Source organism: Vollenhovia emeryi, unplaced genomic scaffold, assembly GCF_000949405.1.
Source record: "Vollenhovia emeryi isolate VEMERY1.0 unplaced genomic scaffold, V.emery_V1.0 DF939193.1, whole genome shotgun sequence".
NCBI classification, from domain to species: Eukaryota; Metazoa; Arthropoda; class Insecta; order Hymenoptera; family Formicidae; genus Vollenhovia; species Vollenhovia emeryi.
The window spans coordinates 680,418-708,380 of record NW_011967173.1 but is presented as its reverse complement, the minus strand read 5'-3'; the positions used below and the strand labels follow the sequence as shown (position 1 = coordinate 708,380).

General features: G+C 43.5%; 2 protein-coding genes across 4 annotated transcripts in view; both read left to right on the top strand.

The window, feature by feature from the left end:
• Nucleotides 1–454: 454 nt before the first annotated feature.
• LOC105562191 (otopetrin-2-like) lies at nucleotides 455–21,988 on the top strand. 3 transcript variants are annotated; one of them, XM_012012825.1, is made up of 8 exons: nucleotides 455–1,309; nucleotides 2,201–2,454; nucleotides 13,919–14,143; nucleotides 15,428–15,630; nucleotides 16,046–16,359; nucleotides 17,406–17,571; nucleotides 17,637–17,922; nucleotides 18,162–21,988. In XM_012012825.1, the coding sequence occupies exons 1-8, from the start codon at nucleotides 1,223–1,225 to the stop codon at nucleotides 18,865–18,867; spliced, it is 2,241 nt and encodes a 746-aa protein (XP_011868215.1). In that variant the 5' UTR covers nucleotides 455–1,222; the 3' UTR covers nucleotides 18,868–21,988. The 3 variants fall into 3 exon arrangements, with proteins under 3 accessions (XP_011868215.1, XP_011868212.1, XP_011868214.1); XM_012012822.1 differs by lacking the exon at nucleotides 455–1,309 and having other exon boundaries at nucleotides 1,994–2,454; nucleotides 16,043–16,359; XM_012012824.1 differs by lacking the exons at nucleotides 455–1,309; nucleotides 2,201–2,454 and adding an exon at nucleotides 9,802–10,707 and having other exon boundaries at nucleotides 16,043–16,359.
• Nucleotides 21,989–27,299: 5,311 nt separating this feature from the next.
• The window catches only part of LOC105562189, a 32,466-nt gene continuing 31,802 nt past the window's right edge, over nucleotides 27,300–27,963 (top strand). Inside the window, exon 1 of the mRNA XM_012012815.1 lies at nucleotides 27,300–27,411. The gene's annotated coding sequence lies outside the window, so the exon portion shown is untranslated. The remainder of the gene's footprint in view (nucleotides 27,412–27,963) is intronic.

Sequence of the window (27,963 nt, the reverse complement as noted above, 5' to 3'; positions counted from 1 at the left end):
ATTATATTATTAGTTAACTTATCAGGAGGTTGAAACAGGAGGTAACCCTAGTAGCACAGTGCATTGAACAAACATTGCTTAAACATTGGCCCAATATTTGGTTGTGTTGGGCCAACGTTTAGCCAATGCACTGTGCTACTAGGGAAGCTAACTAACAGTTAATCGATCATATGTATATTTTTATCTTTGTTTTCCCTTCAAATTAGACAAAGACAGGGCCGATTGTTCCAAACTCCTGGTTAGTTAACTAATAGTTAAATGTATGTCTTTGTTCTTCCTTCAAATGAAACAAAGATAAGCCTGAGTTTTCAATTTCTGGTTAATTGTTAATCAGAAGTTGGTCGATTTTCTATCCCTTCTTAGATAATAATATAAAAAAAAGATAGAGAGTCGACCGACCTGGTTAACCAGAAAATGAAAAACTAGACCATAGGCATATAATTTAACTATTAGTTAGCTTGCCAAGAAAATGGGCAAACCAATCCATAATTAGCGAAAGGGACTGCCCGTTAATTGAAGAGTGAACCGAAGAAAAGGCCGAGATAGAAGAAAACATTATTTTCGTGTTCTAGTTATTCACGTGCCACGCGACGGTCTTCAAGGCAAAATCAGCGATGATATATGCACGTTCGAGCGGAGGGTCTTAAAGAGCAATTTTCAGCAACTACCCCGGAGATTCTTCGACGACTAATAACCGGGATAAGCGTCGAAATGAAAGTCATAGCTTCCCGGGGCGCGCTCGCGCGACCGTCTCTTTCGCGAAGGGGTGGAGGAGAGCGCCTTTGATATCCGGGGTTGTTCGCTGGGACACGAGGGCCACGCGCGCTCTCGCCGTGGCCCTTTTTCACGGGGAATATTTTCGCATCGCGCGGTCGAGAGCAGCCTCTCTCGCTTCCTCTCGATGCGCGAAAGGCAGGTGGAGGAGTCGCGGCGCGCCGTTGAAGCCGATCTGTCTCTCAAGGGCCGATTCTTTCAGGCTGCAAACCCGGTGGATTGTGTGCACAAGGGCCCACCCTCTTTAGAATTCCCCGTCCGTAGAGGAGCGAGGAGCTCGTGTCGAAGACAAAGGCGCGCGGGGGTCGGCGCGCGAAAGGGGGTTGAAAGGAGCGAGGAGAGAGGCGCGAGGGAGAGTCGGGGACTCTCCCCCCCGTGAGGGAGGAGGCGCGGTTGAGCCCCCGAGGGGAGGTGAAAAAGCGAGAGGGAGATAAGGAGATAAAGGAAGATGGGCGAGAGCTCGCCGGATCTCAGCCTCCGGCTACGCCAGGGCAGCTCCGACTCTAGAGACTCCTTCTACATGGACTTTGCACAGGTACGATGAGGGATCTTGCAGATTAAAAATCATCTGTCTTGAGCCTGAGCCGAGGGTAATTACTCGAAAAGATTTCGAGCGGCGCGGCGTGAATTACGGGACCCCCGAGGTCCTTGACTCGCCATTTCACTTACGACGGATTAGTACGAGAAGGGCATAATTGCATAGTCACAGATCTGTTATCCTTGCACACCTTTGAAATCCGCGTTGATTACTCTGCAAAGTTTTATTTTGATATAATCGAATAAGGTATTACAAGCGATATCGAGACCTACCATACGTATGAAGTTCAATAGTCTTTTACATTTTCGTCAATCGATGCTGAGCGATGGGAGATAGTTTCTGGAACGCGAGTGCCGCAGCGCTCGATAAACTATCGAATCCTAGTCGCGATATCCTCAGACCTGCATTGGACCCTTCTAAAATCGGATTAAAGCGCAGCTATGTGTCGATAACTAATTAAAATAACACGCCAATAAAGTTACATGTTCCGACAGACAAATTCAATATCCCCGTAAATGGCGTAAATAATCACGAAAGTAGGATAATTGGAAAATTGGCTGTTCCGTGGTAACGGATAAATCATACGTGTCCTACTTGATTAGAGATCCTATTAAATATTTACTCCGCTCGCGTGTCATTTCACGTCACATTTGGCGAAGCGGCGCTCTTTTTTTTATTACTATCGATTTATCGATATTACGTGTAATGAAAGTCTTTCTGCCTTGCTAAAATATTGGCTTTAACGTGTACGGGAAAATGGTTTTCGATATCCCAAAAATAATTCTTTTGCTGGAAATGAAATGGTCATCAAGGATTTAAAACTACGTGAAAAAATTAGCGCAGCTCATCAACTGACGATAACGTACACTTCCCGATTCTATCCCACAGGGTATCGATTCCGATATCGAGGAAGTGACGCGGCCAGGCGACAATAATTCCGATCCCATGCTGGAAAATCATCTGGAGGAGAACGGGAACGACTTGCCGCCGATTGAGGACATTACGACAATCCCCGAGGAGGCCTCGGAAGAATTAAGGGAGGAGGAGGAAGCGGCCGCGTTGGAGGCTGCGCTTCGAACGCCGGACGGCGGCACGATTAGCACGGAAATCGAGAAACCGTCGACCGCGACGCTTATGCAGGAGTGAGTAACGGAAAGTGCCTTTACCCCTGGTGCCGCCTCTGTACGCCACTCGAGACGTACCTCGTTCACTTTCCCTCGTTGCTAATTTTCGCGAACGTTAACGATCCACGCGTCTCTCGCGGGCTTCTTGACTGAAAGGAAAATACCGGCATGAACGGAACGAGCGAGCGAAGTAATCTCTGACCTTAAAGCATAAATTTTTAATTGCAAGTATTTAACTTCACGCATTTAACGGACCTATTTAGGATCGAAAAAAAAAATTATCACTGTCAATGTCTTTATTAATATTTGGAGAATTATCTTTTGATTGGGTGCCACATAAATCCTCCAAACAGCTTTCAGCAAACTTTTTCCTCTCTCCAGTTAATCAATGTAATTTAAATTTGGGACGTAAACAGCTTGCAATTATAAAATCTTTTCTTTCAAACGTTGTAGAGAATTTGTAATTAAATATAGCAACGGAATATTTTTATAACAACTCGCAAATACAGTTTATTACTTAAAATCGGCAAATATATTATAAAAAATATACTAATAAATTACCTTTTATCTAAACCCATTAGAACTACAGGCAAGAACCAATCATATTAAAGATCACTGAACTGCTTTGTTTTCCGAACGCAACTAGTGAAAAGTTCACGTGCGGTAAAGTAACGACAAACTGTAACTATAACGTTACCGTGAACGTTACAAATGAAAAAACCTGTAACTTCGTTACTCATTCGTTACAAATAAAGTAATTGTAACGGTAACGACGCTACAAGTAACGCGTTACTTGTAGCGTCGTTACCGTTACTTCTCAACCTTGGTAATTTCGTTACAAGGGTAACGAGTTACTTCCCAACCCCGGGAAAGAGTGATATTAATTTCTGTCGCACGGAAACGAGATTGTTAAGAAACGAGCGTTTCGCCGTTGATTCGACCGTTTTGTATCGATTGTTGTCGCTTTGTATGCGCCACCGCAACGTAAATTACAGCCTCCCCTAAAGAGCCGGCGTTTCTCCACGTCTCTTCATTGGAGTGACCAGCGCCAGCGGTCCCGGCGGTCCCGCATTAATCACCGTCTGCGATTAACGCGCATTTCCCTCCGTTCCCAGCGTACGACCCTGCACCTCGTACACTGCACGGCAATTAAACTTGATCGTGAAAAATGTCTCGGCGATTTCGCAACAACACGCTGCCGATTTCCTCCGCGCCATCAATCCCACGTCTGTTCAACACGAGTCCTTTTGAATGAACGCGGGGGATTGTCTCGACGCCAATTCTTTTAACCGCAACTGCCGTTATATTACCGATACGATATAGTGTTAATAATTTTCGCAAACGTATTATTTAGAAATATCGTACGTATGTAACGTTACAATATGTGTTGCTCACGCGCGCGAACTATAACTATTGTTATTCGCGTGCATAATTTCGAACAAACGAGAATTCATCGCGCCTGCCGTCGTTGTAAAGGAAAATACGCGCGGTATCGCAGTAATGCGACGGCCTTTGTTCGTCCGTTCGGCTTTTACGCGTTGCTCGTCCGCGGCGTCTCCAATGGAACCGATTTACCAGACCGAATGCCAAGTCCCTCTCGAATTCCGGCATGCGGGAGCGTCTGGTTTGCACGCGTATTCGGTCCATCCGCGGAACTCGATTACTTCCGCCGGATATCGAACGTGAATTCGCGTGTACACGGTACGACCATCGGCGTCAGTGTTAATATTGACCTGTCACTCGGTTATGGCTCACGCTCGATCTCCGCTCGCGCGTCTTCCCTCTCGCTTCCGGCTCGACCTTCGGGCCTCCTAACCACCCCCACCCTCTTCAAGTCCTCATCGTGTCGGAGAACTCCGAATCCTCTTCGCCAATCTATCAGGGAAGCAGCTTATTCCGTCGATTTACATGCAGATTCAATCACCTTAGACATGTACTCAAGACATCCCGCATCTCGCGCGACAGCGAAAGATTTGAAGAAATTTGCATCATGATGTATCTTTCCGGATACTATGCACACACATCAAACCGATATATATCCACCGAAACGATACGATTAGTTAAAAATAAGGAGAGTTTAACGCAGGGAAATTTATCGTTGCTAGAATCGAGAGACCTCGCGTTAAAGCTACTACAATATTGTCGTAAGTGCAATCGTGCACGCCTCGTTTCGTTGGGAGGGGATAAAAAATTTTCCGGTCATAGCGGAAGTGCCGCGCGACGGGAAATTTATATCCCAATCCTCCGACGAAGCCTCTTCTCCTCTCGCCTTGAATTTGTCGCCCTGATGGGAAAATGGTGGACGCGGTGGGGCGGGGAAATGGTGTGTGTGAAGCTGGCATCTCATTTCGTGGAAAATCATTAATTGTTGAGAATTATGACTTCCTTTCTAATAGCTCTAGAGTTCCTGATACATTGAACACATAGTTCTGGCTTTTAAGACCAAAAAATTGAAAAGTGCAAACTGATTTGCTAACTTCACGCTGCAAATCACTTTGTCCCCGAATGATTTCCTAATTATTTCTGCTAGGATTTTTATCGCTTGAAAGTTCTACAATAGTTCTAGAAAGAGTTCTGCAATCACGGGAATGTATTCGACGCGTACGATTATCGCGAAAAATTATTTGTTCTATAGTTTTAATTCATATTCAGTTTGTAATAGATTTGTAATATATTTTATCTGTGTGATGAAAATTGGCTATTCACGATTTCTCACGTGTTTTACTATGAATATACCGACGCAACGGTTAGCGCGGATTTCGTACCTATGAAATATTTAATAAGTTTATCTTATTGGACAAAAAATGGCAAACGATAAAGTCACCACATAGATTGTATACGTTATAAAGTCTGTATGGTAATTATTTTTCGAATATGGCTAATCCGTTCTGAATAGAACAGTAAAATACTCAGCATTTTTTGCACAAAAATAGTAATTTTCATGTCGAAGCATTTTTAAAGACATTCCAAAAGAGTAATTTATTTTTCGATTATTATTTATTTTCCGCGTTTCACCTTTTTGTTAATAAACCTACGAGTCTTTCGTTAAAACCGCGACGCGATTTATAAGAGGTTTGGAGTTATACGCGCGCGATTTAGTAGGGGTCTTTTTAATCTTGTACATATGCAAGAATAAGTAAAGAAGGAAAGAATATAACCCACCCGAATTTTTGCACATAAGAAGAAATCAACATATATCGTACAACACTTTCACATAATACATCAAAGTGGCCAATATTGACCACTAACTCGGCGTATCCCTTCGTTGGGCCAGATTGGACATACCTTTCGTTGCTCCTGGCCTTACAGTCTGATCATTTTGACCAGAGATCAGGAAGGAAGAAAATTCCTTCCATAGTCGGATTATCGTCACCGACAAATATTTCGTACGGTTCGAACCGTATGCGAGCGTCGATCGTGTAAAAAAAATGCACGACCACGAGAAGTTAATTAAAGAAGAAAATTAATTCAAAATATTTACTGTATAAAACTGATCAAATATATTTCGACATCCGTTATTTGCTCGAGAATAGGTGTTGACTCGATCTTCGAATTCAAAATTCAAGTATAGATACGGAAACAAAATTTACTTCGCGTTATATATATTTTAATATATTTGAATTATATTCCACGGTAAACTAAAATTTATAATGTTAATAAAGTCAAACAATTAATAATTTCGTGAGCTTTTTCCTGAAAAACGATCGCGAAAACCGACCGCGAAAACAACCGTAAAAATACGAAGATGCGTGCGACTGTGCATGTATTCATGCGAGACGCATCTTAAAAGTGTATCGCGGGGTGCACAAACAATACAAAATAAATGACGTGAGACCCAGAGAAAAGAGACTTTCCGTACGATAGGCCGACAATTGAATATTCCAGTTAAGGGGATGCTGGAGTCTGTCTGTTTTACCGACAACGCGAAAGTTATGTATGTGTGCGTATATGTATATTACATAAAAAAGAAAGAGAGAGCAATAATACGATACATCTTTCCTTGTCTACCAGATTGCAGTGCCATCTTATTATCATGCAGTCCTCTATTTATCATTCTACAGCTGTATTTGCATTTATAAATTTTTCTCTAACCCTATCTTTTTTTTCTAGACTTTTAATCTTAGTTCCAAGTACACAATATTGTTCTTGCATGTTGTCTCTAGGTCTCTCCGGCCTCATTTTGCAGATATAAACTATAGAATTTTTGTATGCAAATATTATCGTCATGTGACAGCTCTACATGCCAAAATATTTAATTTTTTTTCGTTTTTTATATAAAGTCGAGCAGACGGACTTTTATTTTTGTGCGAACTTTAATCGTGTACAAGAAATTTGCAATTCTGTAAAGCCAATTAAAAGATATCCCTAATTAAAAAATGTCGGTAAAACAGAGAGACTCCAGCATCACCTTAATTAGTAATTTCAAATGATGTATGAAAATAATATTAAGTTTCAGCGTTCTCGACAAAATATACTGTCTCACGTCATTGTATAAATTTTTATATAAATTTGTTAATAAAAAATTGATAGACTAGAGATTAGCTCGACGAATATATTAATAATGTTCGTCATATTTTGCATGAAAATTACGGGACACCCAACCCTTCGCAGTTAAAGTCGCGATCACTCCCTTTCGTTAAAGTAAATGTATAAAAATAAATACGAAATTATGTTGTACTCTATCAATTTTGAGGCAACGGATCTACGAGATATACTAATTTATGTTCTACAATCTACGATCTACGAAATGTACTCTGGGAAAAAAAAGTCAGTTGCAACCCATTTTGGGGCCCACAATTAGTAATCGAATTATTAAGATAGTTCGTAAATCTAATCTTTTACAAACTTTATCCCGCGTAACTAAAAGTCACAATTAGCTGTTCTATCTATATCCAAGATATTAAAGTAATACTAATCAATTTTCTCAATTAGTTCTGTCGATATTCAGTAACGCAAAGATAATTTTCACTTAAGTGGCAATAACCGAAATGTTAAGTTGCTTAACTACATCAAAAAACGGTCAAAATTTTTCCCAGAGGATCTACGAAATATACTAATTTATCATCTACAATCTACGATCTACGAAATGTAGATTCGTTGCCCCGTTAAAAAATTATTTGACTCACCAATCGACGCGCAGCAGCAGCGGAGTTTAACTACGATGAATCTGTAACAGAAAAATATAAGATTTCTATTAAAATAGCGTTCAAGAAAACTGAAAACCGAAAATAGTGCAAGATATAATTCATATGCGTATAAAACTTTTCATTCGGTTAGATATGTTTATATGATTATTGCGCGAAAGTTGTTTGGTAAAAGCCGAGATTTTCACGAGAATAAACTTTTGTAAAATCTCAAACGAATTTATAAATTATGAACTGAAACGATGTAGAAAATTGCATGACGGCCGATGGCTGTCATGCAATTTTCTACATTGGTTGATCAATTACTGGCGCTAAATAATTCTTTACGCAATGAAACGACTCGATAATACACCGGAGAAAAGATTAATTTGGCACGAAATGGAAAATAACACTCACCATAAAGTTGCTCCGCCGGTGCCTGATGCCTTCCCCAGGCCACCTCATCCTCTCGTATTATCCTCCAGGACACTCGCGAGAACACAAAAATCGTTCGCGCGATTTTACACTCCCGTTTACAAAGTCGATGTGAACGTATTCATTTTGTTCCGTCAAGTTCGCCTCCACTTCGAGTCGGCGAGTTTTTCAGTCGAAAAACTGCCAAATCTCTATAGTGTGGCCATCGACAGGAAGGGACATTTCACAAATACTTGTTCAAATGGGCTTTGAAGAGTCTTTAATTCGATCGAGTAAAACGGCACTCCCGAACGCGAGGAAAATGAAAACTTAATGTTATACGCGCACTTTTATACGTTTAATTGTTGGAGAGATTATGTCTTATCAAGCGATCGATATGTTATAAGTTTTCGTTATTAATCACCGATGTGATTACGGATCGCGACAATTAAACGCGATGGATAGATGTTAAAACTCTCGTACGAGACGATCGCGTTGCGTAGATGATCGAGATTCTCGTAGAAAGTAATCGCGTTACGAGGGGCGACGCGACGACACGCGGAACATCCGCCTCGCTCGACTCACTCGCGCAGACTGATTCGGCACAATAGACTGTTTTCGAAAAAAGTGTTCACGGTGCTACGTCATTGTAACCGGCACTCGAGACTGAATTGTTTACTACGGCGCGTACGTAATTTCTTGGAATTCGTGCTCGGTCAACGGCGCTCGGAGAAAAAAAGTCACGCCGTACACCTGATTGTTTACGCGGCGAAGTCTAACCGAGTTAGTGGCCCGCGCCGCTTCGCATATCATATTGTTTCTTACGCGTTCGCGACAAGTAGTTAGCGAACGATATCGTCGCGTGATCGCTGAATCCTCGCGATAAATACCGAGAGTGAAATTACTTTTTCATTGCGACGATTGCTTCTTCAAAACGATGCTGTGTCTCGATTGTGTCTCGATAAATTGTTAACTCAGTTGCGTTTATTGTGCGGTGTCAATGTTGAAATGTATTAATTTTAAAGTTTTTTGTTTATTAACGGAAATATAATCGTGAAATTTTTCTCTTATTAACGGAATCATATAAATGCTGGTCAGAATGCAGAACTTTGAGTCGAATTACATCGCGATACGTTTAATTGAAGAATTAAATATCAATTAATCTTATTCGTACTTATTTATATTGTAATAATTACTCATCGATAGTTTAAATTGATACAGCGGTGATTTCTGTTGATTAAAATTCGTACCATCGGACATTTTTCAAACACTATTAATTTTTTAAAAATTATTTATCGGTTCTATTGTATAGAACTCTGTAGAAAATGCTTAAATATGTTCGGAACTATGCGACAACTATTTGTAGAAAGTCAGAACTCTGTTATTTCGGACAGCAAATCACCTTTGTCTCCATGAGGATATATTTGTAAAGTGATAAAAAAATTTTAAATTATAAAAACTATGTTTTTTCGCCAGAACTCTTTCTAGAACTATTGTAGAATTCTCATGCGATAAAAATCCTAGCAGAAATAATTAGGAAATCATCCGGGGACAAAGTGATTTGCAGCGTGAAGTTAGCAAATCAGTTTGCTCTTTTCAATTTTTTGGTCTTAAAAGCCAGAACTATGTGTTTAATGTATCAGGAATTCTAGAACTATTAGAAAGGAAATCAGAACTCTCTACTCTCTAAAAATCAATTAGTGAATTATCACTGGAAACAGTGAATAGCCACTGATTTGCAGTTATAAGTATACTACTGAAAATTTCAGTAGTATACTTATAACTGCAAATCAGTGGCTATTCACTGTTTCCAGTGATAATTCACTAATTGATTTTTAGAGAGTACAATTAGTGATTTTCCACGAAATGAGATGCCAGCTTCACGCACACGGGGAAATGCCGTCAGACATTTTCCGGCAAATATACGAGGGCCGCCGATCCCAGGAGGCAGACGGAGTAAAAGTCGCAACGTGTGAATATCGGAGTACAGTATTTTCGCGGATCTTAGATGCGACGTTTACCGCGCACTTCCCCAGAAACTCTTTTGAAATGGAGGGACAATTTATTCATCACGAACCGTACTATTAATTATCCAATTTTTAAACCCCGCAATTTTCTTAAAGTGATAAAATTGTACGTACAAAGAAATTTCTTTTTCTCCTTTTTCTTGACTTATTTTCTTTCCACTTCTTGCTAAACCCTTTTTTCTTATTGTATCACTGGTAGCTGTCCTAATATTGACAATATATTCGCAATTTTTGTTCTACGTCTACTACACAGCATCTCCTATTCTTCTTTTCTTTTTTCCGGATTCCCTCGCGATCCCTGTTTTCCCGTCGAACCTTTCTTTCCCTCGAATTCCCGGCACGTAACCGAGACAAACCGATCAGCTGGCGCGCTGGCGATGTAACGGCGTGTTACGCCGCTGCAAATTTGATACACCGCTAACGAGCTCGCTATCAAACGGCCGCATATCCAGGCAGGGACGGAGAGAAATGACACAGGCAGAGAGAAGGATCGATAGATACAATGGTCAGGGAGCCGGTCTGCCCCGGTTAGGGCCTCAGTTTGTGATGCGGGGTCCGTGAGTGCCGTGTCACGAGCCGGAGGGCCGTGATAGTGTCATCCGTTGGTGAGGGCCGTTTATGAGGGCCAACGTACCACCGAGACGATCGAGGAAAGCGCGAGTCAAGGTCACGGGTATGGGTCTCCTTATCAAGGAGACGTCGCTCAGGTATCAAGATTTCGCTCGCGCTCGATATCTGTTGCATCTAGGAGTGCGGGAGACTATGTTAGGAGTGTTTCTACGCAAGTGTTTCTCGCAAATTTTGTCCATATCCGAGTTGTAATTTGACGGGATTCATAATTGCTGATATCGCTTTGAAATACGCGAACAGAATTTTCACTTAAAATTTATCCTGAAAATCATGTAATCGTGGGGCAACATGAGAGTTTTTGAAATTTTACATTACCTTCTACTAGTAAAATGTACTAAGTATAATTACTAGTAGAATATATGGTAAAAACTCAAAATTGTTCGGTAAAGCTATGTGGTCTGACGGTTACATGATTTTCAGAATAAAGTTTTAAGAAAAAATTCTCCCCGAGTAGAAATTACACTTTATGGTATGTTGATTATACTCGTATTTTATAATGAGAAAGACGGAGAGTTCTCGCGCGTGAAAAATGTACTGTCGCATGAGGTAGGATAAATCGGGAAGGAACCAATGTTGAAAGATGTGTGCGATGGCGGATAACGAAATGACAAGCGATAGAATCGATGTTTCTCGCTGACAGAAATCTCGGAAGCGTAATTCCCATCGCAATATACGGAGAGCGTGCGAGTGATGGAAAAAGGAGAGGCCAGCGAGTTGGAATTTCCGAGGCACAAAGTTCAAAGGGACTCCCCGAGTTTCTGAATAAGAGATGTACTTTGACAATGGCTGCGTGGCAATTGAATTCAAATGAAATGCCAGCGACGCCTTCGCGGAACGTGAAGAATTCCTCGGGAAATCTCGTCGAGAAGCGACAGATCGTGTATGCGGCAACGTGTGAAAAATTGCAATTTGCCCTCGTGAGAATATGCGGAAGACACTCGACGAGTGCGCGAACGCAGTAATGCGCGTCTTCGGCAAACAATAGCTTTAAAAAACAAATTTTCCACGGGAGTAACGATTATGATCGTTTTCTTCGCTCTCACCAATTTCTCACTCTAGGAGGGAACGCAGTCGGTCGAATTAAATGTAAATTTAATGAAAGTAAGTGACGTTGAGTTGAAGCATGAAACATCGATCAATTCGCGCGCGCCGAAACTCTGCCGTTCTCTCTAAGCAAATTAAAATTGCAAAGGAACCAGGTCAGCGTCGTGTCCAAAGTCCGCTGAAAAGAATTTTAATGATGTAATAAATCCGGCCGAGAAAAGTTACGAAAAAAAAAGGGAGAAGATGCCGAGGAACGGGGATGTGCCGCGAGGGACGTCGATGGGCGGAAGGTAGCGTAAGAGCGGGAGGGCTCCGCCAAAGGGTGGGCGATGTGCCGGGTTCTCAAGCCCTTCGCAACAAGGGACGGCACTCGACCACTGAATCAACCCTCTCAGTGCCCTCTCTTGTCCTACCCGTTTTTCCCTCGGCCAACGACACCCTCTCTCGCTCCAACGCTTCACAACGCTACGTGATTATTTCAAAAAGCTCGGAGGCACGAGACAAGCTTCCGCTCTTCTATCGCTGCCTCCGTATCGCGCCGAAGCCACATTGCTGCGAAATAATTTTTACGCCGTACCGCACGCGCTTGGCGAAAGGACCGCGGTCCTTTTCTCACTGTTTTCGACCCTCCGACATATCGGGGGCTAGGTCAACGGTACGCCGGATCGTTTGTCTCCTAAAATATGCGGAACAACGCTGAAACATCGTCCCCGTGAAACATTGGAAGCGTCAAAGCACGCAATTTCTATGATAATGGTTGCAACGGTGGACAAATCTATTCGGTTTGCGTAGACCTTTTTTTAAAGTCACTTTGATTAGCATTTGATGGAGTTTATAACAGAGTTCAGGTGGCGTAGCAAAGAATGTTGGAAGTTAGAAAATTCGGTCTAAGAAAACGGAATAAAAAGTAATATTGATGCACCGATAATGTTGACACCATCAGCGCAAAGTGTTGACAGTTAATTAGAATAATTGTGATATAACGCGTTCCTATCAAATTTTATTAACACGGAATTCCTTAAAATCTCTTGACAGATATTTCTTTTACGACAACTCAACGATTGTATTTCGGGCAAGTTCTTAATCATTTACAGAAATTTTTACATGTTCCTAAAATAGAAAACGCACGCGCGTGCAAAGAGCGAAAAAAAAGCGCGTTTTATCACGTGTCGGATTAAATAGATCGGCTACTATTATTAGATAAATGACCCGTGTTAGAAAGTTAACGCTACGTCATCTAATGATACTCACAAAGCCATCAGCACTAGTCGGTCTCTTCCTGCAGCCAGTGTCAATGTAATGTGTCAAACATTATGGCACCGCGTTGACCTTAAATCAGGCGGGCGCGAGGGTTTATGCACATGAAAACCGCAAAGTGCATACGCACTAATATACTTTTATCTTTTTATATCTTTACGTCTCTTATATATATTTTTTTCTCTTTTATATATGTCATATGTATGGCAGTAATGACTATGAGTTAATTAATTCTCAACGCGACTAATTAAAAAAGAATAGAATATGATCATGAGAAAATATGAATGTAGAATTAAAATTATAAATGAATTCGTCGCTGCCGAAGAATAAAGCCTCTACTGTTAAAAAAAATTGAGGCGCACGTGGAGCTTATTGAGCGAGCAATTAATTAATTAAAATCGCTAATGGCAATTGGGGGAGAAAGGCGTGGTCGCGAAATTGCTGGCAATTTCCATCATGTAAAATGTATAAAAAAATAAGAGATATGTTTCACGCGATATGTAGCCAATAAATCTATCTTTATCTAAATACCAAAGTATGCTCGTTGCACAAAATAAATCCTCAAATTTACAACTTTAGAATACGTATTCATGGTCTGCAATCGTATTGCAACCAACACCAAATATGTTTGTTTGATATTCTTTGCGACTCGTATTTGATATGCCTTTATTTAGATATCCTTTCACATTTCGAAAGTGACGAACGACAAGTGAAAGATGGGTAGATGAAAGAATTTGCAAATCCAAAGGGAATTCTTGAGAGAAAAATTTAAGGATACAAATTCCTTTGTATCCTTAAATTTACAACTTTACACTGAGAAAACTTTTTATCAGATAAACCGATTAAATAGTGTTTTCGATGGTTAATTTTTCCGATTACGTGTTTTTTTTCCGTTTACCGCGAGAATCTTAAGACACACGACATAATTTCGTGACAAACTCAACATAGAAAATAATAACGACATACTAATAGACACGTTCTATACAGTTGGCCAGGACTGCCGGTCGCGCTACCGTCACCAGCCTCACCATCCGCGGTAATCGTCTCGCCGGAAACACTGTCTAGACACAGCAGCAGCTCACCTTCTCGCGTTCACCGCCCACCCCAGTTTGCGTTGGCCCTACCATGCTCCTCGCAGCCGATTCCGGCGGTCTGCTATCCGCCGACCTTCCTCGAGGTCACCGACGAGCGGAAGTGGAAGAACCTTGGATGGTGAGTAGCGGATCAGGCATTTCTCCGTCTCGCATCGAGGTCGATGTACCGATCTCTCGATCGGTCCGGGCCTTCTCCGAACGTTGTGCGCTCAATCGAAACTGATTTCCAGCAATTATTAATCTTTTTTAGCTGCATTCATATCCATAAAATATAATTGTTTGTACAACAGAAGCGTGCGGATAATAATCTCACGTAATAACCGCATGCGTGTGTAACACTCTTTGTATGTAGCCACGCAATTAGGGTACCATTAATATTATGGTAGCTGGATTATTGTACCCAGGAATTTACAGTTTATTAATTATGCGCGCAGATTTATGGTATTAGTCATGTATGATTTTACAAAGCGATGGAACGATGTTAAAACTGCAACGTTAATTATTCACAGAATTATATTATACATTCGACGAAAGTGACTACTATTGGTACGTTCTGCATAATAAAACGAGACTTTTGTCTTTCCTCGTGGTTCGAGCTTGTTCCTCTGCCGCGCGTTTCGCCGAAATTGGCGATTTCGACTCGCTTTCGTCCTCTGATACGCGCCAAGGGGAATGCCGGTCACCACGGAAATTTCACGTGATCCTCCAGGTTATCCTGACCGACGTCTGCACCGCAATTACCGGCACTTTATGAATCAAACACACGCGTACAGCCGACCACGCGATTACTCGTAATTGAGCCAATTCTTACGGGGGTGGATGTATTTGCGGCCAATGGTACCTCCGCTGTAATGTTACACGATGATGGGCATCGAGCTAACGATCCATCATTCGCGCGGCTGCCCTCAATCTCTCGTTTTCCGTGATTCCTTCGAAGAAAAGAAACATTTTTATCTGGGTCAGGGCCGAGGAGGGAAGGAGAGCCACTTGTGGACACGAGGATCCCGCGTCGGAAAAAAAATCACGTAGCGACTCTCTTAGTTCCCCATCAAAATGAATAAAACTAATTTGTCGCGGCAATAAGTGAAGTAACGTCTGGATTTACACGTACAGAGGGAATTGTTAGTCCATGCGATGCAGTCCGCTGATTTCAATCCTTCCTACGAAGCCGATAAAGGCCCGACGTGGGTTTATAGAAACCGAACGGATTTATAAAATTCCTCGGTGCATTCCGAATGGAGATCCGTTTGATAGGCCGGCAAGTAGTAACTGAAGAGGAATGCGCGCGGTGATTTCTCAAAGTACCGGCCGGAGATGGATCTATTTCCGCGAGCGAGGATTTAATCCACGCGCGACGTGGATCCGCGCTTTCGTTCGGCTTCAATTTCCGTTTCTGCTGCAGCGACGCCCTGGCGACCACTTTGAGCGCGCTGTACGGGAAACTTCTGGTTGTGATGGGGATCGCCTTTCCCATGGCGGAAGTAATATCCACGTACATACCGCCGTCTTTCTACGAGGCTTTCTACCTCTACCTCTACTTCGGCAGCATGATCTTCCTCGTTTATATGTACGCCATGCTGTTCAGCGATAACAAGACAAAACCAAGTGAGTCCGAAAACACTGTGAAACAGTTACCACGATCCGCCACGTCCCTATACGCCGCGATGAATATTTCCGACTCGATAGGGAATATCGATTCGGCTTTTACGAGCTTTTACGTGGCTCTGTAGAGTTTCGTAGGGAAGTAGACGAAGCTCGTCGTGGTCAGACCGCTTTGGCAATCGCAGCCTTACATACCGAGCAATTAACATTCACGCGCACGGTGGCGCAACGTCATGTATATCGTCGCGATGACCTCGCCTCGTTCCTCGTCAAAATCTCTCGACCGGCGGCGATCGCCGAAACGGGAGCGTCCGCCGCAGGCGGTACCGACTTGGTGCGTAATGATGGGCGATCGCTGCCGCGTAATGACCGATCGCAATTAACCGGTTCTCCATAAATCCATAAATTTGCGAAGCAGAGAAGCAGAAAGACGTGTGCGATCTGGACTCGTCGAGATCGTCGAGCGGCGCCGGCGGCGACAGCGACGCACTTGAGACCGGATACCCGCACGTGAATGCGGTACGTCCGGTCCAGCACTACGGCAGCTTCTATCTGCGGATGGGCGCCGTGGCGTTCGGCATCGGCTCGATGATCTACTCCGGGTTGGAATTCGGCCAGTACTTCGAGCTGGAACAGAACACCAAGTGCCACAACATCATGCTGGCGCTCACGCCCGCTACGAGAATGGCCTTCATCTTCATCCAAATGTACTTCATATTCCTGAACAATGAGGTGAGTGGGCGCCGAATGCGAGTGATATATCCGTTCCCACGACTTGCAACCTTTCTTTCAATGACAAGCCACTTGGTTTCGATTTCAAAACTCATTTTCCTCGGTGAGAATATCGAAGGTCACCGTTCGTAACTTTTCAATCTTCAACATCGCTCTGCGTCTTGAAGATTAAACTAAAACTCGTGTTAAAATAAAATCCACTTCAAAGTAAATAGAACGATATAACTGCCCACGTTAATAAAAACGAAGTTTATAAGATTATACGTATGGAAAGTTACTGCATTGATTTCTTGAGAATCGCTGCACATGTTATATCGGAAAACTCCGATGGTGTAAGCTCGATGGGGAATCCGGAAGCTAACACAAGCTCGTCGGTTACGGGGTTAATGAAACAGAAGGGTGAACAACCCTGAGAACAATAGTAGAACGTGACCATCCGAACGCTCTAGTGCCCTATCGATATAATGTACTATCCTTTCTGTTTCTAACATTAATGTAAAGGCTGGTTTATGCAAGGCCGTAACCGTTAACTTATGCCGGAATCGGTAAAAATTGCCCAATCACCGTTAAAAGTGAAGAGAATAATTGACTGTAATTGGTTAATTTTTACCGATTCCGACATAAGTTAACGGTTACGGCCTTGCATAAGCCAGCCTTAACTCTCGCCAGAACTTTTATTGTTTCGTACTCTCTAAAGTTTTGGAGGGAAAATACCGCCACCGAGTGAAATAATTACTCCATTCGCGCGAATATTTCACCCTAAAAGGTTTAGAGAGTATAATGTTTTATATGGAGCATTAATACGAAAAATTTCTATTTAAAAAAATTGCTGATGAAAAGGACATGTTCTTTCAGGTAACTTGTTTCCTACCTCTGTCATATCAGTCATATTACATGTGTATATGTTTAACAATCAACACAGAAGTGAATATATTTAGTTAGAAGGTAGATTGCTGCAAGCATATAAGTAGAGGCAGTAAAATTATATATTTTATTTGATGGTAAAAGTTACTGTCGAAATCTTATCAGAGTGCCTCGTATTTTAGCAAATGAAGGTTTACCGTCATCGCGTCGTTGCACGTTTCGGACTGATGCACATGATCGGCACGAATCTGTCAGTTTGGCTGAACGTTCTCGTGCAGGAAACTAAACACGAGATCCTCACGTTCTACAATCCGGAGAACAACTCCCTTAGAATCTCCCACAGACTAGGTAAACGCGTTCGAACGTTGTCTCCCATTACGGTTCTACGATCGGTCTGACTGTCGAATTTTCAGGCTCGAAAGGAGGCCTTCATCTCGGCGGTCACATTCATGCCCATCACGGAGAACACGTGCGGCTACCGCGCGGTCTAAAAGGTCCCCATCACATGTTCGAATGCAGAAGGACGAATATAATGGGATCGCTGGTACAAGACGCCAGCCCCTTCCTCTTCCCGTGCACGATAGAATACAGCTTGATTTGCGCGGCCATTTTATACGTAATGTGGAAAAACATATCGAAAGTCGGATTCACGCAGCCTGCAACGCCGCCGGGCTCGCGTCACCACGCACACGCCTACAGGTACGGACAATACATTCGCCTACGGCTAATACTCCTACAGCTGCGGGAACAATACATGCTTACAGCACGTGAATGACAACCCAGTTTACCAACTAATTTCGCTAGCGCGTTTATCAGAGAATCGATTGCGAGTAATATCCTGGCGCAAAGTAAAACGCGTAATAAACTGCCACTGGAGCTTACGTCACCCAATTCATGAATTCACCAACTTCTGTTGACGAACTTTCCATTATTCGCAGGAAATCGCCTCACCATTACAGCGTGGATTGCGCCCGCGCGCACAAGGGCCTCTTCGTGGGCATTTTGATTCTAGTGCTGACCATAATCTCCCTCATCCTCTTCTTCGTCCTCATTTCGCGGCCCGAGCTGGTCAGCCTCGCGGTGACCGAGGTGAACGTCTGCGAGCTGACGCTCTACGGAATGTCGACCCTGGCGACGCTGATCGGCATGTTCCAGATGCGTAAACTGCGCTACGACGGCGGCAGAAATCTGGAGCTCGACAACATCCTCCTGGTGGCCGCTCAGACCGGCATGTTCATCTACTCCACGTTTACTATTATCGGCGGCCATTTTACCCTCCAGAAGCACACGGTCCTCGTGCTGGTCACCGCTCTGGCCAGCGTCGTCCAGACCACCTGCCAGACCATCTTCATCCTGGACGCGTCGAGGCGCACGGTCGCCACCGCCGAACAGATACGCAGGAAGCCGGGCCGCGAGATCGTCACGTTCCTGCTGGTGACGAATCTGGCCATGTGGGCGATCAACACGCTGGAGAAGTCACGGGCGGAATCGCACCCGGTGCAGTTGCATTTTTACGGTCTGTGGGCGTGGACGATTATCACCCACGTCTCCATGCCGCTGGCGATCTTCTACAGGTTCCACAGCACCGTGTGCCTGTGCGAGGTGTGGAAGCGGGCCTACAAGGTGAAGCCGACCTACATGTGACGCAAGGGGTCCCGTGAGGTCATATGGAAAACCGGTGGGCTCCCGCAGCGTCCCAAGAGTCAACTGTCGAGGCTCGATGTCATCGCGGAGAATGATCCGGCGTATTTCATGTGATCGAGAAAGACGTCGAGTCACGAGAATTGCTTTCAAGGGGGGGAATCCGTCGGGCGACATTATAAGAAGTAGACATCAACATCTTTAGACGGACAGAACTTTTCTTTAGACGTCCGAACATGATTAAAGCATTGATACGTACACGAGAGTTCATATGCACGTAATTTGTATCCATTTCGAGGTATATTTCGAAGGAAAGCTAACGGTATAATAATAAGTGGATTCGGGGTCTCGATAAGGGCGTATCGATATCACATACGTAATTTGATCACAGAAGAAGACGTCGGCAAAAAGATACTCATAAATGCTAATTGTCCCCATAAACAGTAGGTTACTTCGTCATTTATCGACTGTCAGTGTTCTAGGTAGCCTAGTACGAATTTATTTCGTCGGAATAAATGTTGGCGACTCCGTGGAATCTACACAGCGTCACTGTGTAATTCTAATATCACTTTCTAAAATGATTCACCGTCTCGCCGAAAAGTATCACTATGACTCGCGTCGAAAAGATTTCAGCAAACTCCGGAAATGTATATTGAGATCCTATTGCTGCTAAGTCGATTTATCGAAACACAATGTTATAGTCTCCTTGATCCCTACTCGACCACTTTTAGAGATTTTGACTGATGAATAATCTTCCTATCCGCTATTAATATCTGTAAATAGCCTCCGATAACTTGACCGCGTTGTAAAACCGACACAAAGAGGAAAGATCTGCAAACCACGCGAATGAACTTAGCAGAATTGCAGCATTCGTGCGAAAAAGGCACGTTGCGTGTGCATTCATGTCTATCGCTTGCGATCACAACCCCAAGCGATAATCCTACAGAGCAAAACTGACAGAACGAGAATCACTGCATGGGAGAAGCGAATTTCATTCGATAAAAAAGAAAGTTCCATCGCGATAGCAGCAAATAAGCGATTTCCACTGTTATCTCGCATCGATTCCGCAATACCGTGCGAATCGATAGGAGATAAGAGAAGCATTTATCTGTTACGTGAAGGAATGCTTTACGAAGTGAAACAATCACTTGTACTTCTCAGACAATCTGTCTGATTAGATCCGCAACCCTCCTCGAAATGGGGTTCATTGATAAATGTTGAATCGATACCTGTCACATACATTCTAAATTTGTCTCCTGTAGATATTCAAATGACGACTTCCTCAATTCAATCGACCAAAAGAAACGATCCAGTGCAGAGTCACGGAGAGACATGATTGATCATTATCTTTGTTACACATTTTATTAAGGCTCGATCGAACACATAATTCTGTAGGCGACAAAATGACCACTCGTTAGAAATAGAAGAGGCTAGATTTTTCTTACAATTAGAATCAATCTGGTTGAAACGTTCGGCATAAGACTTCGACCAATATGGGAGCAATGAATCTTCTTCGTTCGATAAACTTTTGTATATCCATTCCGAGTGACGAGCGAGGATTCGAGACGAATTTCCTCTGTCGAAAGACTGAAACGAATGTCAGGAGACTGGTCAGGGCACTAACAGTAAGCTTAAATCCTGATCCACTTGTGAACCGATCGAACCGAGTCCTCTAGCTGTGTATAACTTGAATGTTTGGTGCTCGTAATCCAAGACACTTGGACACTCTCACGGATATCCGTCTTCCACGTAGTACAAACTGCAGTTTAAACAACAACTGTCGCGTACATGCAGACGACTCGACAGCTAAAATAGCGACGGGAAAAGTAGATTACGAGTATGTTCAATAGCGCGAAGCAACAGAGTCTTGATAGATTGCTATTCGTGAATTTTCATGAACGTGGATTTCGTAAACGAAATTATCGACCATTTATTGCGTGAGACAACTAGACGTAGATCTTAAATCCAATTGACGAATGAATCTCGCAGGAATTAGAAATATTTTAATACCGACGAAAAAGAACCAACTGTATGACTGAAAAGAACGTATTTCTTTCGGTTTTCTATTTAACAAACTCGAAATCGATTCGCACGATCCGCGAACTTTATATTTTCGAGCGCCTTGCGTCCATGTATAATTCAATCAATAAAGAAGGAACCAGATGTAGATATTAAGTATTCTAAAAGAGAATTCAAATCGAAGAATTTTAGTCCTTTTATATCTAAAAAGATGTACGCGCAAGGGAAGATTTATAAATATAATTTTAGATACATTGTCGTAGAAACGAGACTAATTAGCGCCGCTGTTACGATCGCGCGTGACTTATGATACACGAGCATTTTATTGTCGACGTTGAATTTATATTATTAAGAGAAATTTATTTTACGCCAGGCTCAGAAAGCTCAGCGATCAGGATCAAATCGATGCACGAGTGTCTATCGTGGGCTCGCGTAATTTTCAAAAGTAGAACGATAGAGATGAAAAAGTGAAGACGTTCGAAGTAGGATTACAGTACAACGGCTGATCATATCACTAAGCCTTAAATCCGTCAAGAAGAGTGCTGTCCGAGCTGATAGGAGATAAAGGGGATCAAGATCGATCGCGATCGACATGCGATCTCGAAATTAGAGGCGACCTATTCAAGTTTCTTTCATGCTCAACCGACAGATGTGATGATGACAAGATCACACGAGCAAGCGAGAATGAGGGAATGAATAAATTGCGTGGTCACGTATGAGTGTTGCGTGTATGTGTGTGTGTGTGTGTTGCGAGTGCGTGCTTGTATGAAATAAAAGAAAAGACGGGGAGAAAGGGGAGGAAGTCGCGAGATTTAATGGAAACATAGGCGTTTATATGAATAATACGTGTTTCGTGCTAGAAGCTTTGATATCGATTATCGCCGTTGCGAATTCTAGTTATCCGGTCGGTGCAGTCGATCTTTTGTAAGATATAGTTTCTCTAAGACGGCTGTAAATAAATGGTGGAGAATATACAATAAAGCGGATTCTCTCGGTGTTTAGCGCTAGTTGTGTCGACATGTTTCTTCCTATAACGCACATATGTATGTACATGTATACACGCATATGTATATATGTACATGTATATGCACATATATACATACACATATTTATATATACAAGATATAAATATATTTATTATTACGTTGTTCTATTATATAATATTTATTATAATCTGACATAGGATTTACGCGCGACATGTTACGTTTATTGAGAGTCCCGAGGACTCGTGCCGAGATCCCATGTTCATGCTTTCCTTCGCTTCTTCTTTCTCTCGCCTATACACACCTTCGTCCTAAACAGAGCAGTCAGAATGTCGCGGGTAGAAAGCGAAAAATGCCGATGTCTCGCGATGAGCAGCAAGACTTCACAAGGAAATATTAAACATTAATTTTGACTCAATCGTTACAGCCTAATTATTTATACATGATGATCGCTCTTACTTGAAATGTTGCAAGAGGAAGTGCTTGTGCAGTAGACTCGTCCTTTCCGGATAGACTTTTCTCGTGCACATTGTTGACGCGTTTACGATCTCGGCACGAATCCTCCCCGTAAGAGGACAAAATCAGGGCGAAATCACGAAGGACGCAATTTTTCGCATTTGCGAGTGATATAAGAGGAAAGAGAGAAAACGAGGTAGTTCTCTCCGCTATATCACGTCTCTGAACTGTACTTTTTCTATGTCCGCATAATCTAGTTCCTACGCAATGTTTGTACTCTTATACCCTTTGTACTATTTGTACCTTACGAATTGCAATACACTCGTCCGCAATAACGAAACGTTTCGTTTTATTTATCACCAATCGCAATCGTTTCTCCCGGCGAAATCGCGGTTATTAATCTCCACCAACTTAGAAAGTACAGATAAATAGGCGAAGCGCACTCCTATCACGTTTATTTCACGACAGAAGCGAAGTAAGATTTTAAATTAGGCAATTCGGGACACTTAAAATCAGACGTAGTGGTTTGGCTTCGTGCTACGGATAGGTAGCCATTAACAATGCAACGACGACGGGGGAATAATTCAAATAGCGGAGAATCGTGGCCGAGTTGACCTAAATACCCGCGATTCCGGAGTCGATTCCGCGAACGCATTCGTGATCTCTCAATGTTGCGGCAGGCTTTTCTCGGATCCAAGGTCATCCGATGACCGACCCTCAAACCGAATCTAATGGAAATGAAGTTGAACCACGACTTTCTCTTCGCGGTCTTAGCCAATCCGTCTCACGCAAATTGAACATCTACGAGCATATCAATTTAATCGGTAAACCTCAAGACTAAATCACGATTGTGTACAGCATTTTTTTTTAAATTAATATGTAATTATATTATCCTGCCACTATCTGTAACTCCAGAGATCGTTTCTAATTCTGCTGTTTAATACACAGGCCGGTATTCATAGTCAGATCTTATATTGAAGATTGTCTTAAGATCATCTTTGAATACTCCGTAGCCAATGAAATTTTCCATGCGGCGCCCTTAGATAAATTCAAGACGGTCTTGAATATAAGATCCGACTATGAATACCGGCCATAGATAGCTTTATAGCGTTAAATAATTTAAGTACTACAGAAGTGCGTTAAAAAACACGTGTGGGGCTTTTACGTACACTCGCAGCCTTCATTAATTTGCAAAGATTATTAAGCGTTACTTTCGAAATTAATAGTAATAAACTATTAGTATTAATTGCAGTAGTAATAATAATAATGTATTGTCCGAAATACGTACTGTGAGAAATATTAATATATTTCGCTGCACAATGAATGTTATTGAATTAATTGAATTAATTATACGCTTTAATATTTGAAAATGTACACGCGGGGAACTGTTTTATATTGGACATGTCGTTGACGTAGAAACGCTCCCCTGAGTACTCTTGAGACGTAATTAGACTAAATTGATAGATGGAGTATGGGCGCTTAATTACTCCGCTATCAAGTAAACTCGATCGGCTAAAATGCCTTGCGTAATTCGCGCGAAATACAAAAGTTCCTTAACGAGTATTGTTCTCGTTAACTCTTCATTATAGCCAATACTACTGACAGCGCTTTTGAATACCCGGTATTATCTTCGACTTTTCGTTGCTGCCCGAATTCCAGAATTGTACTAAATTACCAATAATTATTATCACCCCCGGCTTAAAGACTCAGTATCGTTGTTTTAATCTTAAACTACACCTGCGACATTTTGACGGCAAGAAATCAATTACACCTTGCACATACTTCATACAATTATTTTTATAAACCGAACACTTTGTATAATTGTATAAAACTTATAGTATTACTTGGTTGAAATACTTGTACAATTCTTGAAAACTCAGAAATACGACGCAACTATTTTTACCGTCGCGTCAACCGAGATCTCGTTGTTGACTCTCGTGGTTCCTCCACGACAGTCGCGAGAGGAATCGGCGCCAAGTCGAATTCCGCGAGAACGGGATGCACGTGCGGACGTGCACAACGAACGCGTTTTTATCGTGGCGCGTGAGAGGGTCGTTGCATAAGAGAGCGTGCGAACGATACGACCTTCGTGCGCTCGATTTAATGCCTAATGTTTGTCGGTTGCAGGCTACCGCCTGTCCCGCGTGGGTGTGTGCTCCCGGCTCTCGGTTTCCGAAGGCGTCGTCCGCGACCCGTCGATCGCCTTTAGCTCGGCAAGTGCACAAAGCGGAAACCGTTCTTACAGGAGCACGAAGATGTCTGGTGGTGCTTCCAATAATAGAAGCACTTGTTGCACACATATTATTTTTTAGCTTAATTTGTGGTAGAAGGACAGCGGAATTGTTAACAAAATATATAAATTATGTATAAGATTTCTTTGCAGCAGGAAGAGGGGGGGTATTGTATCGCATGCTAAGTATAGGATTTAAAATAATTAAATTTCGTCAGTGTTTTCTTGACCAAACCCGGCATTTTTAATAGCACAGAACATTTTTTGCGAAAAGTATTACCTCAGCCAGGGTTTGAACCTGAACCTCCCTACACTCTAGGCGGGCGTCTCACCAATTCGACCACCGAGGCATATGATAATATTTGTCGCAATAACAATATAAAGATGTTGTCTACGCGTCTATTTCGACTCTTTTGAACTGCGTGCCGAGAAGGGTTGTCGGCCGTACTGAGAACTGTCGAATACGCGATTTTTAAGTTTTTCCTCCCGCCTTCCCCGTTTCCCAATTGCTCGGGAAACACCATGTTTTAGGTCAATGGCAAATAATCAACTGATAAAAATTCTTCAATGTCGCCAGCAATATTTCATCAACGTATTAGAAGCCTATCTCATAATAGGGGACTTTCCTCTATTAAAATTATTTAGCTAGCTACATCTTGCATTAGACCTTTCTTGTATGAAAGGATCTCGTCGTTCCTTATTTGAAAATATAAAAAGAAAAGGCTGCAAGCCAAGCGCAGAGATAAGACGCCATGATTTCAACTTAATACATTTAATAAAGTTTCTTCAAAGACAAACGTTTCGGTCCTTTTCTGGTTAACTTCCGGTGAGGTAAAATTGTAAAAAATATCTTGAAATTCTTAGTCGTTAATAATTTTAAACGTGGTCCAGCCTCAAACAATGAGCTCTCCCGCCCATTAGATACCCTTATGGAGATTTCAGCCGTTACGCAAAGTATCGAAAGTCATAAATAATAAGAACTTGAGCAAAAGAGTAACGTACGGAAACAGAAATTGTAATTTCTCGATTAGCAGCGGGAAAACCTTTTCCCCGCTGCCAAGTGATAACATCGCTTGTGCCGATTAATAAGAAAGTAACAGGCTGGAGAGGCGTATCGCGATCGCGTTGTATTTCCATATTCTTCACCCGTAATTGTCCCCCGAGTTTAGCCGCGCGGCTAAACGGTTAATGTCTAAATTCCCTCTCCGACGGGGGAATAACCGATGAAACGAGATTATGACGATCATGAACGCCGGACTTTAATTATGATGCCTCGCAACAATAAAAATAGCCCGTCAGTCGGTTCTACAGGTAAAAAGTTTACCCTACTTTCGCCTGCAAATTAACCTCGTTGTAACATCACCGCGATCACCTCTCGATCGGGGCGGCCGCCGCAGGTAAAAGCGAACAAGCTGGCACGCGAATATTCATGCTTGGTGAAAACCAGAAACCAAAGACGAAGAAAATAACAGTATTCGCTCCCGTGTTGTTGCGAAGCGTCGCTGCTATCCAGACTGCCCGGTGGATGATCGCTGCGTGGTGGGGAAGTGCCCGTAATTACGGGCTAAATCCACCCCTCGTCGGTGTTGCCGAGTTCCGGGCACTCGAAAGAGGGTGCATTTTAGTAGTCAAACCCCGCGATACAACCCCGTATCCATCGTTACATGGAGCCGTTTAAGTCGTAATGTATAAAATCAATAGGCTCGCCAGACTGCTGCCAAATTGGGCTTTGGGCTCCTCGACGGGACGGCGGAAAATGCGGACAAGTTTGGGCGAACCAATTAACATCCCACGTAATACCTTCGCATATTTATGTAAAAGCTTATCACTCGTGCCGCTATCAACGACGGAGTACACAGGAAAATTTCGACGACAAAGCCTTCAATTTTTCGTCAGCTATATCCAGCTCGCCTCGTGCGGGCTTTTTACAAGCGTGAAGCTACACGATCGGGGTAAAAAAAAAAAAGAGGACAAAGAACCGCCGCGCGCGCGGTTCGCCTGCTCGGTGCGCTCGCGTTAACCCTACCATTCCACCTGTAATAACCCTGAAAACCTCCGTCCTCCCCACAGCCGTCCACTCGGTGAAGCGAGGCTCGCTCCGCGGGGCTGTTTTGACGCAACGGCTCGCCAACGTCGCCGCTACTACCCCTGTACGAGCGCCAGGCCTACCACCGGCATCAATATAGGCGCAACAGTACGCTGTCGAAGGGGGACAGAGAGGCACGTCCACGGGGTGGAAAAGCGGGAATCGCGGGAGTTGGGTATTGATCGCCTCTCCACATTGCATGGGGGTGGCTTCGCGCGCGCGGCGACCCCCATAGCCAACTGAGCGTCGCCATTATACCGCCATGGGCGGCCGCGCAGCGTCGCAGACGTACCGAGAGTGAGACCGGATCAGCCGGCCGGCTGGCAAACTCGAGCCGGGATCGTGCACGCACACGCGAACCACCAGGGCCACCCAGGTCCACGCAATACGAGGGGCGCAACGGCGAGAGGAGGAGGAGACGGGGAGGGTGAAGAGACGAAGAAGTCGTTCCGCCGGAAAGGACGGAAAGAGCGGCGGCAGCTTCCGGGCAGGGCGCAAGCTCCGGTCTCCGGTTGTTTACATCCGCCCAGCGCCGACCAGCGGCACGTTGCTGCGGGGGTAGCGCGATCGGCGTCGTCACGTTGTCAGCTTGTCCGCAGCGAGCTTTCGGCCATCTCTCGCAGCCAAATCGACGGCCAGCACAGCGAGGAATCCGGAGCACCTCCGACGGGGAGGTGCTCTGCCTCGGCGAGGAATCGTCTCGCCCTCGGGACGACTCTGGAAGGTCAGGGACTTGCCCATGGCATAGAGCCTCATCCTCGTTTCATGAACGCGTGAGTATGTCTGTCATGTGGGATTTGCCAAGGGTGTCTTACCAGTGCCGTCTCTCTCCTGGGCCTTCGCGCCGGGTGTCTTGTATCGAGATTACGTGTTGCGCGCGCGACGATCGGCTCGTGTCATGTCACGTGCATATCAACTTTCGGGGAGCTTTGTTAATTTGTTCACAAGCCGCCACCGCCGCGCCGCAGCCGCCGCCGCCGCCGCCGCCGTCACCGTCGCCGCCGTAGTCAACGTCACCGCCGCGGGTGATAGCAAAGCCTAATTAAGATGATAATCGATCCTAAATATCGCGAGTGAAATATGTATATGACGGTATGTCGCGAGATTGGAGTTTCACAGCAGATACGCAATAAAAATAACAGAGCTGCCGTATCAGAATATTCATTAGATGCCGTGGGAATCGCCTGGACGAAACGTGCGAGTTTGAGCGCGTCGACGCGAAATTTCTCGCGCGCGTTGAATATCGAAAAACAATAGCAGACGCTCCTGAATCCGTGATATAATTTTCAATTCTAATTTTCACGCGTTCAACGCGAGTTGCAAGA